Source organism: Oryza sativa, chromosome 2 (assembly GCF_034140825.1).
Source record: "Oryza sativa Japonica Group chromosome 2, ASM3414082v1".
Lineage (NCBI taxonomy): Eukaryota > Viridiplantae > Streptophyta > Magnoliopsida > Poales > Poaceae > Oryza > Oryza sativa.
Genome location: NC_089036.1, coordinates 11,597,036 through 11,614,405, shown reverse-complemented (window position 1 = coordinate 11,614,405; position 17,370 = coordinate 11,597,036). Strand labels below are relative to the sequence as shown.

At 44.7% G+C, this 17,370-nt stretch overlaps 3 protein-coding genes across 3 annotated transcripts; 1 reads left to right on the top strand and 2 right to left on the bottom strand.

Moving 5' to 3' along the window:
• Positions 1–1,297: 1,297 nt before the first annotated feature.
• Positions 1,298–6,398, bottom strand: LOC4329092 (zinc finger CCCH domain-containing protein 15-like). The gene is made up of 2 exons (NM_001416520.1): positions 5,309–6,398; positions 1,298–1,715 (listed from the first exon to the last, which is right to left on the bottom strand). The coding sequence occupies exons 1-2, from the start codon at positions 6,179–6,181 to the stop codon at positions 1,608–1,610; spliced, it is 981 nt and encodes a 326-aa protein (NP_001403449.1). The 5' UTR covers positions 6,182–6,398; the 3' UTR covers positions 1,298–1,607.
• An 802-nt stretch (positions 6,399–7,200) lies between these two features.
• On the top strand, positions 7,201–11,853 carry LOC136355214 (linoleate 9S-lipoxygenase 1-like). Its single transcript, XM_066307610.1, has 2 exons — positions 7,201–7,602; positions 11,848–11,853. Exons 1-2 carry the CDS (start codon positions 7,201–7,203, stop codon positions 11,851–11,853), a joined length of 408 nt encoding a protein of 135 aa, XP_066163707.1.
• Positions 11,854–15,894: 4,041 nt separating this feature from the next.
• On the bottom strand, positions 15,895–16,652 carry LOC4329091 (eukaryotic translation initiation factor 1A). The gene has a single exon (XM_015768147.3). The coding sequence runs from the start codon at positions 16,568–16,570 to the stop codon at positions 16,142–16,144; it is 429 nt and encodes a 142-aa protein (XP_015623633.1). The 5' UTR covers positions 16,571–16,652; the 3' UTR covers positions 15,895–16,141.
• Between the last annotated feature and the right edge of the window lie 718 nt (positions 16,653–17,370).

Genomic DNA, 17,370 nt, shown 5'->3' with positions numbered 1-17,370 from the left:
ACGTGGTCTGGTCATGCGTGACAGCGTGACGCACACGTGTGCCGTCTGCTAGATTAATTAGCAGATGCTGCAAATGCATAGATTAACTTGGTTAATCACGATGTAGAACCCAAGTTGGTTCTTGATAGGTCTAGTAGGCCCATTTTGCAAACTTGGGCTAGCTCTTCACTGGGCCTGTTGAGACTCTTCCATTCTTGTGAATCACTCCAAGGCCCAAGCAGGTCCGGTAGTCAATGCCTTGCACATTATGTCAAGATGATCTTAAATATATCTTACAGAAAAGAAAATTTATTGATTGTAGTAGGAGTACGTGTTTGACAACAGCTGTATTTCTGCAGTCTCCAGCTTGCTGCTCAAGGTTGAAAACCTCAGAAATTTTGAATGACCAATCTGGAGTTGTGGACATACTATCCCCAAGAACTGAACTCACCTCAGTAGCAGGAAAGGAAGTACTATCATCTCTTCTGGAGAAAAAAAAAACTATACTCATCACTACTACCAGAAAACTGGGATTGTAAGCATGCAAGCAGCAACACGTTTTTTAGCACTTAAAAGTTCATTCTGAAAGGGATATAGGAGTAGAAAGTCGAAGGTTTACCATCAGGTCGCCATTTAGGATCTGAACAGATGTGAATCATGGTCCTTCATGCTAAACATTGCTAAAAGATAAGCACCTTTGGAGTAGACGAGCTAGGTTACACAAACACTGCTACACGTACTAATTTTTTCTTACTGAACTTTTACTAACAATCATTTCAGCCGTTTGATTTAGATAGATAGAAGTTATGAAAAATCTAGATGCACTCACAACATAACATATCGGTTTTAGGAAGAATATAGTACGAATCTTAGAATTATTCACCAAAAAGCGAGTTCAGACTGTCTTGATTGGATTGCGCGTGTAGCGTGCCTGTGATAAATATACAGCGCACAAACTAAATTAATGTACTGGATAGAAAACTCTGTATAAAAGAATGTAAAACGTGAAGGTTGATTTGAGCTGAGCAGCTTTGACTTAATTTGTGGAATTTGTGGGGTCATATTAGTCATGCAGCATTTCATTTCAGCCAATAACAAAATTCAGAATGAACTCCAGTCTGTCTGTCAGTAAGTGCAAGTATCCATACATCACCTTTAGTTCTTCAAAATTTTCAAAGTAAAATCTCAAAAATTGGACATGATTACGTCCTTGTTGACGGCTTTCCATGATTTAATTCCTTGTCCTCTTGGTCACTAAACTTACAGCGTAGCTGTAACCCTTTCTTATAGCACAAATACTTTTGAAAAGAACAAATTTCCTCAGCAAAATTACCGCAAGACGCCGACAAAAGGCACCGTGCAACAAACAATCTGATAAGGAAATCAAGAACCTTTTATGTTTGCCTCATCTATTTGGGCTCTGCACAATTCACATCCTCACAGAAGCAATACATTTGCCATACAAAAGGCTGAGCTGAACCGAGCAAGTGAGAGTAGGCTAGCAGATATTGTTACATAAACAGAATGCAAAACTAATTGGTAGTTTTCTTTGTCATCTAAAATTCCACATCATTTAGATTCTTCAACTCTCTAACGTACAAGTCACATTCTTCAACTGTCAGTGGGCACTATTGCTTCTTGTCTTGTGCCATCTTCTTGCGGATCTCCTGTGCCGCGTTGAAGATGCCGAGTGTTGGTTTGTTGCAGACAAAGCACTTCTTATTCTTCGAGTGATGCTGAAAACAATAACACAAAAAACATACACAAATCATCAGAATCTTCTTTGCCATAAGAGGCATGAAACATGAGCAACTGAACCGTATTTCAACATCTCAAATGACACAACGGAACTTGCACATAACACAATAATCAATCTGACACACTAAGAAATGATCAACATAATCAAATTCATGAATCCAATACTAAATAAACAGCAATGTGCACCAAAGAATTGAAAAAGTCAGGTTCTAGAAAAAAAAGTATTTTAACATGGTTGATTCAATTTTCACTGTCACGTTCTAATCCAAGTTAAGCAGTACAAAGATCTAAATTTTCAGCGTTATTCCACTCTGCATACAACTCACATCAAATAAAATAAACTAGAAGGATCCATTGGCATTTCAAGGCTTAAAAAAAGGAAGTACTTAATTAAAAAGGATATGGATGGCCATTTTTTATCTCTTAGTCCATGTCATTTATATAAGATCACAACATTCAGAAAGAAAAATGGTCCATAGCAGCTCATTAGTCATTCACTAGTTCAGTCGAAGAAGATACACAAAAAGTTGAGATACAGAAGGAAAAAGCTCATCTTGTCAGCAATGGCAAGAGAAAGCATCAAGGAGTCTAGCAGCTCTAAAGCTAAGAAGAAGCCCTCATTTCAACCTTAAGCCAGAGACAAGTAATTTTAATGCCTCTAAATCATGCTGCTCCTAGAACTTTGTTGTGCAAGTTCTACGAGCAGGAAGGACACATACAGAAGGGTTATGCAGGTTCCAAACAGAAGCTAGCTAAGAAGGGTAATGAAATAAATTCATATGTTGATGAATCTCTTTACTAAATTAACCCCTAATTCATGGTGAATTTGACTCAGGAGCCACTGTGGATATTACAAATTCTTTACATGGATTATGTTATGTGAGGGCCATAAAAGGGGAGTGACATCTTAGGGTCGCCAATGGAACAGAGATTGAAATTAAGGCAGTTTTTGCTTCACCACTTGCATTAGGAGACAATGTTTTATTTGTTCCCAGTCTTTCTCCGGATGGCCATAACTTGTTTATTTCAACAATGGGAATGAATAGAACATCACCAAGAAAAAAGACTAAAGTCGACTCCTAAATGCAAGTTGAAGGACTGTCTTGACTTGAGTCTCTGCTCTGTTAGCGACGCTAAGATTTTGCTACACTCCTCTTACAGTCATCACATAATGCCATCTGCATGAAGTATTCTTAACGTGCACGGTGCCACCTAAGTCAATGCACCATGTATGAGGAGTGAATTCTTTAAAGAAAGATTCATCAACATAAGAATATACATCACTGCCTTTCTTTACTAGCCACTAACAGAAACCTGCACATTCGTTCATTCTTTCTGTGTCATGACCTGTGCGTGTAGAACATGTATAAGATCCAAGAGCAATAGGAGACATTTCCCTTGCTAGCCTTTTATGGAAGAAGTTAAGCTTCTTTTCGGCTTTAAGAGCTGCTAGACATTCCCTGATGCTTTCTCTTGCCATTATTGATAAGATGATAAGCCAAGACCTGAAAATGGGTCCCTTCTGGAGCAATAACTGGCAATAGTGAAGAGTTGACTAGAGGTTGGAAAGATTGATGCAGCTGGACTTGTTCAAGGAAATAGCTAATTGTTTGCCTCATGGCTGTAGTTTGACCCTTGCTCACAGCAAGATGATGAGACAGGTACAAGGCCTAGCAGCAGTAAATCACAGAAGGAATAGAATCCAACAATGATATACATTACACATGTAAACCCCCTTCAACTATTCAGATTGTCTAGTTTTGACACTGAATTCACTTGAACAAATAGGTAAAATAACACCCAGACATGATTTCCATTCGGCATGGCAGCTGTTTTAACACACAAGTGCTGACTCAGTTCTCGAGTCATCTCCCTTGCCCCAAGCAAGTGGCACATGCCATCTCTAAACGGGAAATATGACCAGATATAACCTGAAGAAGCTATTCTTACAAAACTATTGTTTCAAAGAATGCATCTAGAATAACCTCATAATAAGAACCTAGGTACAAAACTAAACAAGCCTATAAATTGTACCACATAGCCAACAGAACTACAGCTAACCCAATATTCACATCCAAGACAAATTCTCCAACTCACAGTATATGAAAGGTTAGGTTACTTTGTGTAGTGGTACTCATCACAAATTGGCAGTCTATGTACAAAAAAGACCTACTGTACCAAGCCCCCAAAAAACTCATGTCTATACTAATCGATGCATCATGAGTTGTGGGTGGGTTACATAGAGCCATAAGAGTAAATAGTGGCATATCCTCCAATAGCAAGTTAAAATGTGGTCTCTAGTACTTAACCACTGGTTTTATGAGGCATCAGTTGTCACAAACTGTAAACTTGCCAACACGAGGCTAAGTGGGACCCTTTCTTTATAATCAACACCATACATATACATTGGACAAGAAATGAAGAGCCACCTAAGTTTTCAGAACTATTCCCCACAAAATGAGAAACAAAATGGTATTGCATTACTCCCTCCGTTTCACAATGTAAGACTTTCTAACATTGTCCATATACATATAGATGTTAATGAATCTAAACACATACATATATCTAGATTCATTAACATCTAAATGAATGTGGGCAATGCTAGAAAGTCTTACATTGTGAAACGGAGGAAGTAGTATTTATCTTCAGTGTTTGTTCCACGAAAGTAACAACACCCAAGATTGCATGGTATTTCGTTGTTTCATGATATAAATCAATTACTTAGTGTTAGTAACTAAACTTTATCGTGATTTTTATATACATATTTGATATTCTTCATAAAAAAAATCCATGTCAGAAGTTGCCTCATAAGTGGGTTTAATTTTGTCAAAGAAGAATTTTATGTTATACCACACACTTTCATAGTAGCTTCCAAAGACCGGTAACTATCATCAAATGTAATACAAGAAAAATCTCCTTCTGCTCCAAAAAAAACTATGCCCTTGCTTCTAGCGGTAAAACCTTCTCTTATCCCACTCACATTTATTCTCTTCTACAGTTCTAAGTTCTAACTATAAATTTTTGTTTGTTTGCAGTAACACTTATACATAGGTTTTTATAGTTAGGTTCAGAAAACTACCATAACCAAACCTCTCATCTCTCTCCATTAGTCCCCACCACCTGCATGAGATGTTGTCGAGCTATCTGGTATTCTGGTCGAGCCACTGCTTTGTGGGACCAAAGCACCAAAACCTTCAGCACTAACCTCCATCATGACACTGACAATGCACAATGCTCTTGTGAAACCATATGGCCAAAATCTTATGGTATAAGCACCGCTAGCCAAGAAAACCTAGATTTATCTCGAGCTACGTTCATTAAACTAACCGTTTTGTCTAATTTACTCTAGAGTCTAGACTCTAGACTAACACTTGTTTCTGCAAGCATTCCTAGATTATGTGTCTGAAGTCTGAACTATCAACACAGCCAAGTAAATGGTTACATTTGATCCTCTACAAGAGATATTCGTCAGTTGGCATTCATGATTATCGATAAATAGTGAATGCAGAACAGACTGAAACATAAACATAAATATAAGCATATAATGAAAACAGAATAAACTGCCGCATACCTTTAATGCACAGTGCTCGCAGAAATAGTGCTTGCATTTCGTGACCACTGGATCAACAAAAGGCTCCCTGCAAATGTAGCAGGCAAAGGGCAACGCTTCTTCATCATCATCGTCATCCTCCTCCCCTGCTTCGTAATCACTACCATCCCCACCCATAGCGATGCGGCGCTTGCGGGCCTTCTCCGCCTCCTCCCACTCCTTCTCTATCTGCCATCCAGACTTGTAGTCCCCTCTGTCATGCATGAACTTGCAGGAATCGCCATAGCCACAGTACCCTGTCTCCTTGTAGTCCTTGCAAATGTCCGGCTGGTAGTCGAACCGAGCGGAGAGCCGGATGTGCGCCGACGCGCGGAGCGGCCCGTGCGACCCGCCGGCCTTCTCCGACGACACCGTGTGCTCCCGGCGGAACCCGGCCTTGTAATCCGTGTAGCCGTGGATCCCCTTGTACACCTCCCCGGAGCCAGAGCCGGAGCTGGAGGCAGGAGCGGAGGGGTTCTTCTTCAGGGACTCCTCGGCCTGCTTGAGCTGCCGCTCGCGGATGGCGCGCGCGTCGCGGTCGAACTCCGTCTCCGTCTCGAGCGTGGCGGTGGCGCGGCTGTCGGTGGAGGCCTGGATCGTCCGCGACGACTCGTACTGGAACCGGCGGGGCTCCGACGAGCCGTCCGCGGAGGAGAAGAAGAGCTTGCTGGTGGACGACGGCGCCTTCTTGGCGCGCGCGGCGGCGATGGCGCCGGACCCGTCTTCGTCGTCGTCGTCGGAGCCCGCGGGCGCGGTCGGGCGCTTCCGGATGTTCTTCGGCGGCTTCCTCACGAAGCTGCAGACCGGCGCCGAGCCACCGGACCCGGCCTCCCCGCCGCCGCCGCCGTCGGCCATCGAGGTGCCCAAGTTCTAAGGGCTCCTCCTTCAAGGGGGCGAGTCGGGATGCCGCCTAAGCGCCGGCGAGGATGGGACGCGCGCGCAACGGGAAGCCGCTGCCGAGAACGGGCTCGCGGCGGGGAAGCAGCCGCCGGAGATGGGGCACGCCGGGGATGGCTGAAACCCTAGGTGGAGCGGGTCGAGGTGGGGAGAGGAGGCAGATCAGATTAGGTTTGCGAGAATTTTAGCCCATTTCGGGGTATTTGCACTTGTCTGATTTCAGTCCACCGACCTTAAGTTTTAAGCCCATTTAATAATGATGGTGGGCCCACATTGGCCGTAAGCCAGCTGAATTATACCAATGTTGGCCCAGAATTTAGCCTAGGAAAAAGTTCACTCGAGGTCCCTCTTGTGGTCGAGTTTCTAAATCATCCTTGAACCGTGAATTGGATACATCGCCTCACCCAACTTATAGAACCATTGTAAACTCAAGGGCTGTATTTAGTTCACGCCGAAATTGAAAGTTTGGTTGAAATTGGAACGATGTGACGGAAAAGTTAAAAGTTTATATGTGTAGGAAAGTTTTGATATGATGGAAAAGTTGAAAGTTTGAAGAAATATTTTGGAACTAAACACGGCAACAGTATTGTTTTCGGTTTGGATTAACTAGATCCATGCCATTGCAAATTTGCCTATTAAAAAAATATCATTACAATTCATCTATTCGTAGCGATGCCACTAGAATTTTATAAAATTAAAACTGTGTCACTGCCATCACTTTTTCCATCCATCAACTTCCCTTTCCGTCTTCTTCTTCCTTTCTCCCGTCTTCCTCTCTGCATCTCACTCTGCATCTTCCGCAATGCCTGCGCAAAGCCATCCCGTGCCGGCCGCATGTCCGTGCATGGTGAAGAGGATGGCTGGGGAGGACGAGTGGTCCACACCAAGGGCCGGGCATGGTGGCCGGAGATGACCACCGTCACGGTGGCACCATCGTCTGGATCGCGTCGTAAGTTGATGGATGATTGGGCAAGTTGATGGATGGTGGCACAGTGGCGGCGCTGGTCAAGTCGTGCATCACCATCGTCTGGATCGCTTCGGCGCTGCACGTGGCCGTCAACTCCGGCCAGTACCCCTACGGCGGCTTCTCGCCGAACCGGCCGATGGCTCACCATCGGCAGATGCCGGAGCGCGGCACGGAGGAGTACACGGAGCTGGAGCGGCGCCCGGACGCGGCGTTCATCCGCACCATCACCGGCCAGCTGCGCACGCTCCTCGGCATCTCGCTGATCGAGATACTGTCCAAGCACTCCGACGACGAGGTGTACCTCGGCCAGCGCGACACGCCGGAGTGGACGTTGGACACAGCGACGGAGGCGTTCCGGCGGTTCGGCGACCGTCTCGTCGGGATCGAGGCGCGCATCGCGGAGATGAACCGGGTTACCGGGACCCGCGCCACAGGAATCGCACGGACCCGACGAGGCTCCCCTACACGCTGCTGTCCCCCAAGGCCCCAACACCTCCGACGGCTACCACAAGCTACTTCCGCGGGCGCTCCTCAAGTCCGGCCACCACCTTGCCATCGGTCGATCTCCCTCAACGGCTCCCCTCACACCAAATCCTTGCACCACCGGATTTGCCTCGCCGAGGAGAACCCATTCCCCTAGTTTCCCCTCTCTTTTAGCCACCCCATCCCGCCACCACCATCACCTTCTATGCCGCCGGAGCCAAGTCCTTCCACCCGCCATTCCGGCCATCTCCCTAGCTCCCTGTACCGGCCGACACCTTTCTCGAGTGAGCCAAGCTCGGGAACACATTCGGCTGCTTGCGTCACCCCCTCCCAGCCACCGGAGCACCGGCGCCCCACTACTATCTTCCCTCTGCTCTACCTAGGAAGAAAGAAGGAAAAAAAGAGAAGAGGGGAGGTTGGAGGAAGATGAATCTGACGTGTGGGCCTCACGTGCAGATGGGGAAGAGATGAAAAATGTGACGGCGATGGCATGGTTCTAATTTTGTAAAATTTTGAGTGACACGCTTACGAATAGACGAATTGTAATGGAATTTTTCTGAATTGCCATATTTGCAATGGCATGGATCGAATTAACCCTTTCGGTTTTGGCTGACGTGGCTTCTTTTACTATGTCTTCGTCCCACGCGGCATTGACGTAAAGTTTATGTAGCAATTTGATAAAAAAAAGTGGGGAGCACGTGTCAGTTACATAAAAAATAATTAAATAATGGTGGGGCCCATGTGTCACCCCTCCCCTCACTATCTCCTTTGGACCAGCGTGCCTTCTCCCGCCTTCTCACCTCGATCTTCCTCTCCAAATGCAGGCAGTAGGAGGCGAGCAGAGGGAGAGGAGCTAGGCGAGCAACAGCAGCTAGCGGGAGAGAGCGACAAACTGGAAAGAGCTGCCGGGACGCGGGCAAAGTGATGGCCTCGGCTTCGTTGCGGGGGGCCACTCCTCTCCTTCCACGAGGGGCAGCACGTGAAGACGATCTTGCCGTGAAGGAACAAGCTCACCGAGGAAGGACTAGCTCGACAGTGCCGACTGAGGGTGGCGGCCAATAGGGAGAGAGATAGGGTGGCGGCCTCCTTCCCCTTCTCCCCTCTCCTCCCTAGATGCGGCAGGCTGTGGCTGTTGTCGTTGATCTTGGCAACGAAGCCGGCGGCATGGCGCTGGGCGGGTGATGGCATCGACGCCACTAGACCACACCACCTCTCCACCATCGCATAGCCTCCCGAGCTCAGTGGGATCATGGTCATTTCTGGAGCAGGCAGCGAGACGGCTTGGAGGTTGCCCAACCTTGGAGCTTCCGTCTTGCTTCTCTTTCACGCTTGGAGGCAGCGACGAGCGTGGTGGAGGTGTTGGTGATAGCTGATTTGGACTTGGAGGAGCTCATGGCCTCCCATTGATGCAAAACACAGTGCCCTGGAAGTTATGCTTAACTTCAGTGCAGGTTCAAATAATTGGGTTCAAGGGCGTGTCAATTGGTTTAATCCTGCAACCAATAAGATAAAACAATAGCATAAATTAGTAAAAGGTAGCCGATCAGCCGATAGGTGTTAACAACAAAATTTGGCAAGATATACTCGGATTTGGAGATAAACAACGAGGCGAATTTGATGAAAATTGGATCTTACCAAAATAGATTGCGCATTGGCTAGAGGCTGTATCAACTGGAAACATAGGCGAACCGGGATTGAGCCGATGAGGCATAACCCGAGCCGATACGGACACAGTTGGGCTTGCAACATGCCTAGATTGGATTACAAAGTATTGCCGTTCAAAGAAAGAGTCTGTTTTAGGCAATTGTATATATTAATTAGGTATTCCATGTCGGTTTCTTAGAGATTTGGCAAGAGTCCGACATATGGACTTGTTTGTATCTTTTTGTAACTTAGGAAAGTTTGAGTCGTGTCCATAATGGACATAGTTTGTACTTTGGGTATAAATATACACCTAGGATCATGTAAAAACAGGAGGAATCAATACAATACTTTTGGTGCTTCGCCACCTTTTCTTTTAGTTTTTTTCGACGAGTTCTTGCGTCGAGTTAGGGTATCGGCTTCGATCTTCTAACACGAGGTAACTTGTCTCGATGGTTTGCATTATCGTGGCTATTATGTTGCTTTAGATGTATTAATCTCTTTATTGCAAGTTATCATTATCATATATCTTAATTATATCGGCTGCAATTTGCTTTAGGGCTTATGCTAGCATCGGCTAAATTATCTTGCCAGATTAGATTAGCTAAGATATCTACCATCCTGAAAATTGATCAATTACTTGATTGTTTAGACTTTAGGATTCTTTACATAATTTGAGTTGCATCAACCCTAGTCCTGTCTAGAACTCTAAAAACTAACCTAGAATTGATTAAGAATAAGGATAGTAACGGAGTTTCAGCTGATCTTGCCTGATAAAGTTGTTTCATCTTAAGTTTTAACTGAAGAAAGAAGATGGTGCACTATAACTAATGACTTTATCCTAAACAAGGAAACTACTGATACAACTCCGACTCAGACATGACTCTGATCGGCTGGTGTGTAGGAAAAGAAACTAACTGAGTCCAATTCTAACATGACTTCATTATCTCAGAACTCTATCTACAGAAATAGAAACCAAAAACCTGGAATAATTAACTATTTGCCACTCTTACGAGTGGTGCTAAATTATTTTCCTCTGGATCCGCATATCATAGACACATGAGGGCCCACATGTCATAGACATCGAGTAGCAAATAATTAATTGGCACATCTTAAAAGTGGCAAGAAGTTAAATGTCCCAAAAAACCATCCTTATCATGAAAGTAAATTACAAAAACCCGGATAAGCTTGACAAATTCCATCATTGACTCTTGACTAAGGAAAGTTGCAAAATCTTACTGTTAACAAATAGTCAGTACTCCATCATGGGAACTCGAAATGACGAGCCAATTGTTGGAGGTGAAAGTAGACTTCATTATTTTTGCAACCATGTATAGTATGCGTGGGGAAACTTGACTGCCTGGGTCACACATCTCTTGGGATTTGAAGCATCTACGCCTAACCAATCAGCTCATAAGTGTAATCCATTTCAGTTTGAGCGACCCATCCCATCCTTGACGTAGTAATTCGTAGTTGTAGCATTGACCATGTCCTAATGTTTAAAACTAAAAAAAAATAATAAATGTACACCATTTAGATAGTACAAAGTTCTCATCAATATTAAAGTTAAATTTACCAATAAACGAGTTCACCTTTTTGCCGTATATTTGTAAAACGAAGTTGCGTAAGCTCTTCAATTAATGATTTATGTTGTGATGATGCTTGGTTACTTGACACCTTATACTTTTTTTCGAACATGGCTACGTGCTTGAAACTATAGTCATACACACCAAGTAGCAACTTTGCCTCATGAACATAACAAGAATTTGTGTGAAGCATAACTTTAACCTCTCCAAATTCCATCACAGTTGGTTGCAACTGAAGAAAGAAGATTATGCGCTACCTGTCGTGGCTTTTTAGGCTTATAACTTCATATGAGACCTTAGCCTAAGCGGGGCCCATGTGGAGTGAGCCCCAACTAGGTGGAGCATGACCCTAGACAACACTAGATCCCCCTCCTACCTCCTTATTATGTGTTTCTTTGGAGAGAAAGTGGGATGTGTTGGACTTATCCCTGATTTTAGATGGGTTGGTCCATCTATCCGTTTGGTATGAGAGGTAGAATGGTCCCACTTTTTGAAGATGTCCCACATGTTAGCGAGAGAGAAAATTGGGTGTTGTTTTGGTCCGCTTGTTTTTTTAGGGACAAGGGCAATTCGGAACTTACGAAAATATTTTGTGTTAGGAACCTTCATATATCCCACCTAACCCCAAACAAACACCTTAAAAAAATGGGTTCGACCTAACCCAACTCATCCCAAAACCAAATGCATGCTTAAATAGCATCTTTCCACCTTCGTAAATAGCTAGATTCCCCTGCAGTATTTCTTAGGTTTTATTTCCAGTCAAAAAAAATATTTCTTAGGTTTTATTTAGATTAAGGTTTAGCCGTTGTTACTTTTTCAGATAAACTGTGATTAGTTAGTTTGCCGTTTTTTATTAGGGAACCACAACTTATCATGTATATATGATTTTATTTGCAATATCAAATTGTTTTATCTTATTGTTACTTGTTTCTCTGATTTGCTTGTAGGATTAAGGTTGATTTGTATCGACAAGATCAACAACCTATGGTGAGATGTATCAATTAGGGCGCAATACAACAAAAATATCTTGTATGGTTATAGTCGGGTCGTCAACGTCTCTCAAGCCGTCTTGTCAACTCGCTGAAAGATTAGGCCACCCCTCCTCTCATAGAGTGGTTTCAAAGCTGTGAGCTTGTCACAACATTGGCTTTAAGTTTCACCCGCAAATTATTTTGTAGATGCAAATAATAAATGTTACGACTTACAATTAGTTAATTGTAGGCGAAAAGACACGAGTGTATTAACCGTTACTATCACTATAAACAAGATTGGTGGTGGTCAACTACAATCCCTGTTATTGCTGGCAGATCTATCTATACAGGGAGTGGATTCTAATCATTCGAGAGAGGATGTTCTCTTGTGTACTTTTTTCTTTCCAATTCGATATAAATAGTTATGAAATATTCTGAAGAAAATTAACAATGTAGAGTATATAATGATATCTATCGATCCTCAAAAAATCAGGTTTAAATTCGACCTACACATCGAGAAAAAAAAGAAGATTTCATACGAGAACAATACACTACTATTCATACGCTAAATTTATCTTTTTTATTTCTCGGCGCGTGAGTTGAGTTTTGACCTAAGATTTTATAAAGTTGTATAGATATGTTGTATGAGTGTTCTTATTTTTTTTAGAATTTTTTGTAACCGTTTGAATGATTTTTAAGAAAACGAGCAAACATCCTTTAAGGAGATAAAAATAGTTTCCTATATACCGGTAGGATTAGGCGCCAACAAAGGCATTTGATGCAGAGATGCCACTCTGCACAGCTCACCGGACAAAAAACATCCAACACATGTCAGCAAACATGAGAATGTTTTAAAGGTAGCAATGACAGAAAAAAGAACAAAAAAGATGCATGTGTGGCTCCCATTATCTTCAAATTGCAAGAAGAATCATCCACTCCCGAGTCATCTCCAACACGGAAAAATATAATCAGAACAAAGAAATTTGCTTCTGCAATCAGCTCGACAAATAATTGCAATCGTACAACATGTTGATAGGCTTTTGGACCCTAATCTAAAGCAGAACAATTGGCAAGTATTAGAAGGCCAATAATTTCAGAGAATAAAACAGAAAAGGAGTTTCGAAGCAATTCAGCAAGAAAGTGGTAGGGCATTAAGCAAGCCCTTCACTTTATACTCAAACATGATTAATTGGTAATTTGGTTGCAAGCAACGGCAGGTTTTTTGTTAGAGCAGATTTTCTTCAAGAATTGGGGGGAAAAATAGACCATAATATTTAATTAGCTAGAAAAGAAACAGTCACAGCTGATTTTGGCAAAGCATGAAATACTTTTTTATTTCGCCGGGGAAGGCCGAAGGGGGCCATCCGAGTAAATTAAGAAGGAATAAAGTTATAAGAAAAAGTCGACAGAAGCTGTTGAGGGCGGAAGTGCACCAAAGTGCACAACCAAGAACCACGTGCTAACCACGCAAGAACAAACCATTGAGAGAGGAACCTAGAACCAAAACGACCCCCGCTATGCGTGGCCGATCGTCACCGGGCCTATGACAACACTACAAAAGACGAGACTCTGAAAACGATGCCCCAAAGGAGGTCACGACATCAAGGATGCTGCCATCGCCATCGCCCATCTAAAAGATGTGGTTTTCACCCAGAGAAACTCCCCAAGGAGGAGAGGAATCCTCAACAGCGCCCCAAGGGGGGTTGCGACGCCAAAGGCGTTGCCGTTGCCGGCCCGATGAACCACCATGCGAGGCTTTCGCCTGGAGCCCCTACAACCTTGCTTTGAAGCTTGTTGCCCATTAGCTCAGAAACCACCGCACCGGCAATGGCAGCACGAGGTCTCCACCCCACCGCACTGGCACCCCTCCGCCGACCGACTTTCACACATGCTGCTACACCCTGCCGCCACCCCTGGAAGCTGGCCCAGGCCTCTTCTGTCCCGCCACCTGCCAGCCCCCTCACCAATTTTGGCCAAAGGAGAACCCGCGACTGGACGACGTCGTGCCGATGGCCTGAGCTATCCCCGTTAACCGGCTGCCGCCTCAATCTAACTTAGAAACTCCCCGCAAAGAAGGGGAGGAGCTCCAGGAAGGGTGAGGGTGCCCATCAGCAATGAGGAAAACAACCCACCGCCGCCAGCTCCTTTTGCACTGCCACCACTCCCTTGCACCTTTGCACTGCCACCACATCGCCAGTGGCGTCAGCGCCGGCGCCACCACCACAGCAGCCGCCGCCTCGGGTCGCCACGCCACCGCAACAGCCTTGCCGCCGAGCCCTCCTCAGCCACACCTCCACCGGGGAGGCCGCTCCACTGCCGGGGAGTCCTTGGCTGCGCCTCCACCACACCATCCCCAGGCCGCCACGCCGTCGCCATCGTGCCGTCGCGCTGCCGCCATGCCTGGGTTGTTGTTGCCGCATTGGCCAGATCTGGGCGCTAGATCCAACCTCAGAGGCACTGGATCCGCCACCTTCCCACGCCGCCCCGCCATCTCCGCCTCCGACGCTGAGGTCGACGTCATCGGCTTGGCCCCATCCTCCTCGCACCGAGGTGGGTCTCCAAGCTTGATTGGCCTCGCCGCTGGCGAGCTTCGGCGGCGGCGAGGTGAAGGAGAGGGCGGGGTTGCAGCGGCGCGGGCGGCTAGGGTTTTGCCCCCCGAGCCACCCGTGCGAGAGCGACACGGGAGGAAGGGGTCTCTTCGAGCACTAGTCCTTTTCTTGAATATCTCACCAAAGCATTAAATACTGCATCTCTACCCTTGCTTCCACACGACAGAGCATTAAATAATTTATTTTACTAATGTAAAAGTGTAGTCGTCCTCCTTCTCTCCCCTCCTCCCATGTGCGCAACGCGTCTGTACGCTTTGCGTGAGTAACCATCATATCCATTGTCTTATCGGCAATCACCCTTTTAGCCCATCCTATTACTACTTAATAATAAAATTAAACCGAGATATCAAAACATGGTTCTACAAACAAGAAAATAACCTAGTTGTATATATCCACTTATTGATACAGAGGATGGGTTTCTATTCATTATTCGAAAAAAGCAAGGAAATAACCAATGGTTCAGAATAAGCATAAGAAAAACTTTCCACCAGATGAAGAGATGCCCAATGCAATCATAATATTCTTATCATCCTGAGCCAATCAAATATATGCCGCAATATTGCATGGAAAACATTTATTTTTTAATATTCCATGATTGTGTCATACTTTGCATCGATTCAACTAGTACTGTTTTTATTGCACCTCTAGCGGGTGAAAAACTGTTCTGTGAGAAATGCACAGGTAAACAAAGTATACTATGGAACGAATACTCCTGCTTTTGTTAGCACGGTAAAAACTCCTAGATAGTACTAAAAGAAAGTGCCCTTCCCATACACTCACCCTAATACTCACCCTAATCAACTAATCACAGGCAGGTGATAAACAACAGCCTTGTTGGTGATTCCAATTGTGGATCATTAATATCGAATAAGGTTCCGAAGATATCTTGACTACAATTAATTACAAACAGAAAAGAAGAACCCACACGAGTAATTAATCTGCATATGACAAATACAATCATGCGGTATGTATACCAGTAGGTCGACGAACATAACGCAGCGACATCTAGGATTCAGGCCAAAAAAATTACGTAGTAAAGATTTGTTGTTTACAGATCAGTTTGAAACATCGATTTCTCCGTTGAGGATCAAAACTATCGAGCATGTTCAGCATACAAACAGAGAGAGCAAACAGCTAGATCAGAGCAATTGAAAATGGGCTACTTTAATGTTTCAAAAGCGTGGAACAGCCTAAGGAGAAAGCACAAGATTGCACAGCGAACAAAGAAAGAAAATCTAAAACATATATATGCGTTCCCGTTGAACTGAATAACACTAATCAGGTAGCAATGAATCAGTCAGAATACTAAATACTGTTAATATATTAGTTCCAGTGCATACAGGCTACAGCCCTAAGTAATGAAAACTGTGTAACAACAGAGACTGATCAGACATGAACCAGAGTAGAACAAAACTAGATGAACCCCATCGCGTAAAGCGAGCAATTCGATTCAATATTTGATTATTGGGCAGAATAATTGCCCCCCGAATCTCTTCCATATATACAGGTCTCTCTCAGGCAGACGACCTCACACATCACACCACCGTGATTATAATATCACACCACACATCACAATAGTAGCAAGTAACAAGAAGCAATTCTTGGATTGTTTCTTTGTACCATTGGACTGATGAAGCAGCAGCAGCAGTGGGTAGATGAGATCAGATCTTGTCGATGTCCTCGTCCTCGAACTGGATGTAGTCGTCGTGGGCGGCGGCGTCGTCCTCGTCGACGACGCCCTCGTTGAGGCGGACGTGGTCGGGGATCTCGCCGTAGGCCTTGAGGAGGCGGGCCTCGTCGTTCATGTACTTGAGGATGACGTCGGCCTTGTCGTCCTGGTAGTCGCGGAGGCCGACGAGGACGATGTCCCCCGCCGCGATCCACACCTTCTTGTGCATCTTCCCGCGGATGTGGCACAGCCGCTTCGTCCCGTCGATGCACTGCGCCTCGCACCGCCCGTTGCCCAGCATCCGCGCCACCTGCGCGTACTCCTGCCCGTCCTCCTTGAACACCAGCTCCCGCTTCTCGTCGTCCGCCTCGTTCTTCCCCCGCTTCCGGTTCTTCCCTCCCTTCCCCTTGTTCTTCGGCATCCTCGACCTCGATCGATCAACAAACACAAGAGATCGATTCGATTCGCTCTCTGCCTCTCTCTCGCTGCTTTTGTTCGTGGGTGGGGAAAGCTGTGGTGGTTTTGGTTTCGTTTATAGAGAAGAAGAGGCCGGGTGGCGGGGGCGGGGTGGGATCTGAGCCGTTGATCTAGGGAGGTCGGAGAGAGTGGACGGTTGGGATTTAGTCTTGGCGGGGTGAGGAGGTCTTTTTGTTTTGCTTGGGCGGACGCGGAACGGAAACGTGGTGGCCACTCTACTGGGGGATAACTGGATAAGCTGGTAAACGCGTCGTTGACTAACGACGAAATTGATCCTAATCTCCTCCGCTTTCGTACCGAGCAAGTTTTAGGCAGCGTTCGGCAGCAGAAAATACAAAAAGAAGAACCCCTCTTTCGCGCGCATATGCTTTCCGAAAAAAAACCACGTTAGGTTTTTAGAAAAAAAACTTCTATAGAAAAGTTGATTTAAAAATTATATTAATCTATCTATTAAATTAAAAATAATTAATATTCAATTAAATATATGCTAGTAATAGCTAATTTTGTTTTATGCATCTTATTAATTCTCTCTCCCCTTTCTCTCAAAACACTCTTATTATACAGTTGTAAACGTACTACTACCATAAGTACAATTTTATAGGAGTATCTGTTTGCACAAATATATTAAGATTTCGAATTGTGTATTACATACTTCAAATTTTACCTGCATTTTAAATTCTGAAAATGGGAAACCAACTTATTGTTCACAACTTCAGCATATGGGCCAAATCCTGGCCTTTGCGC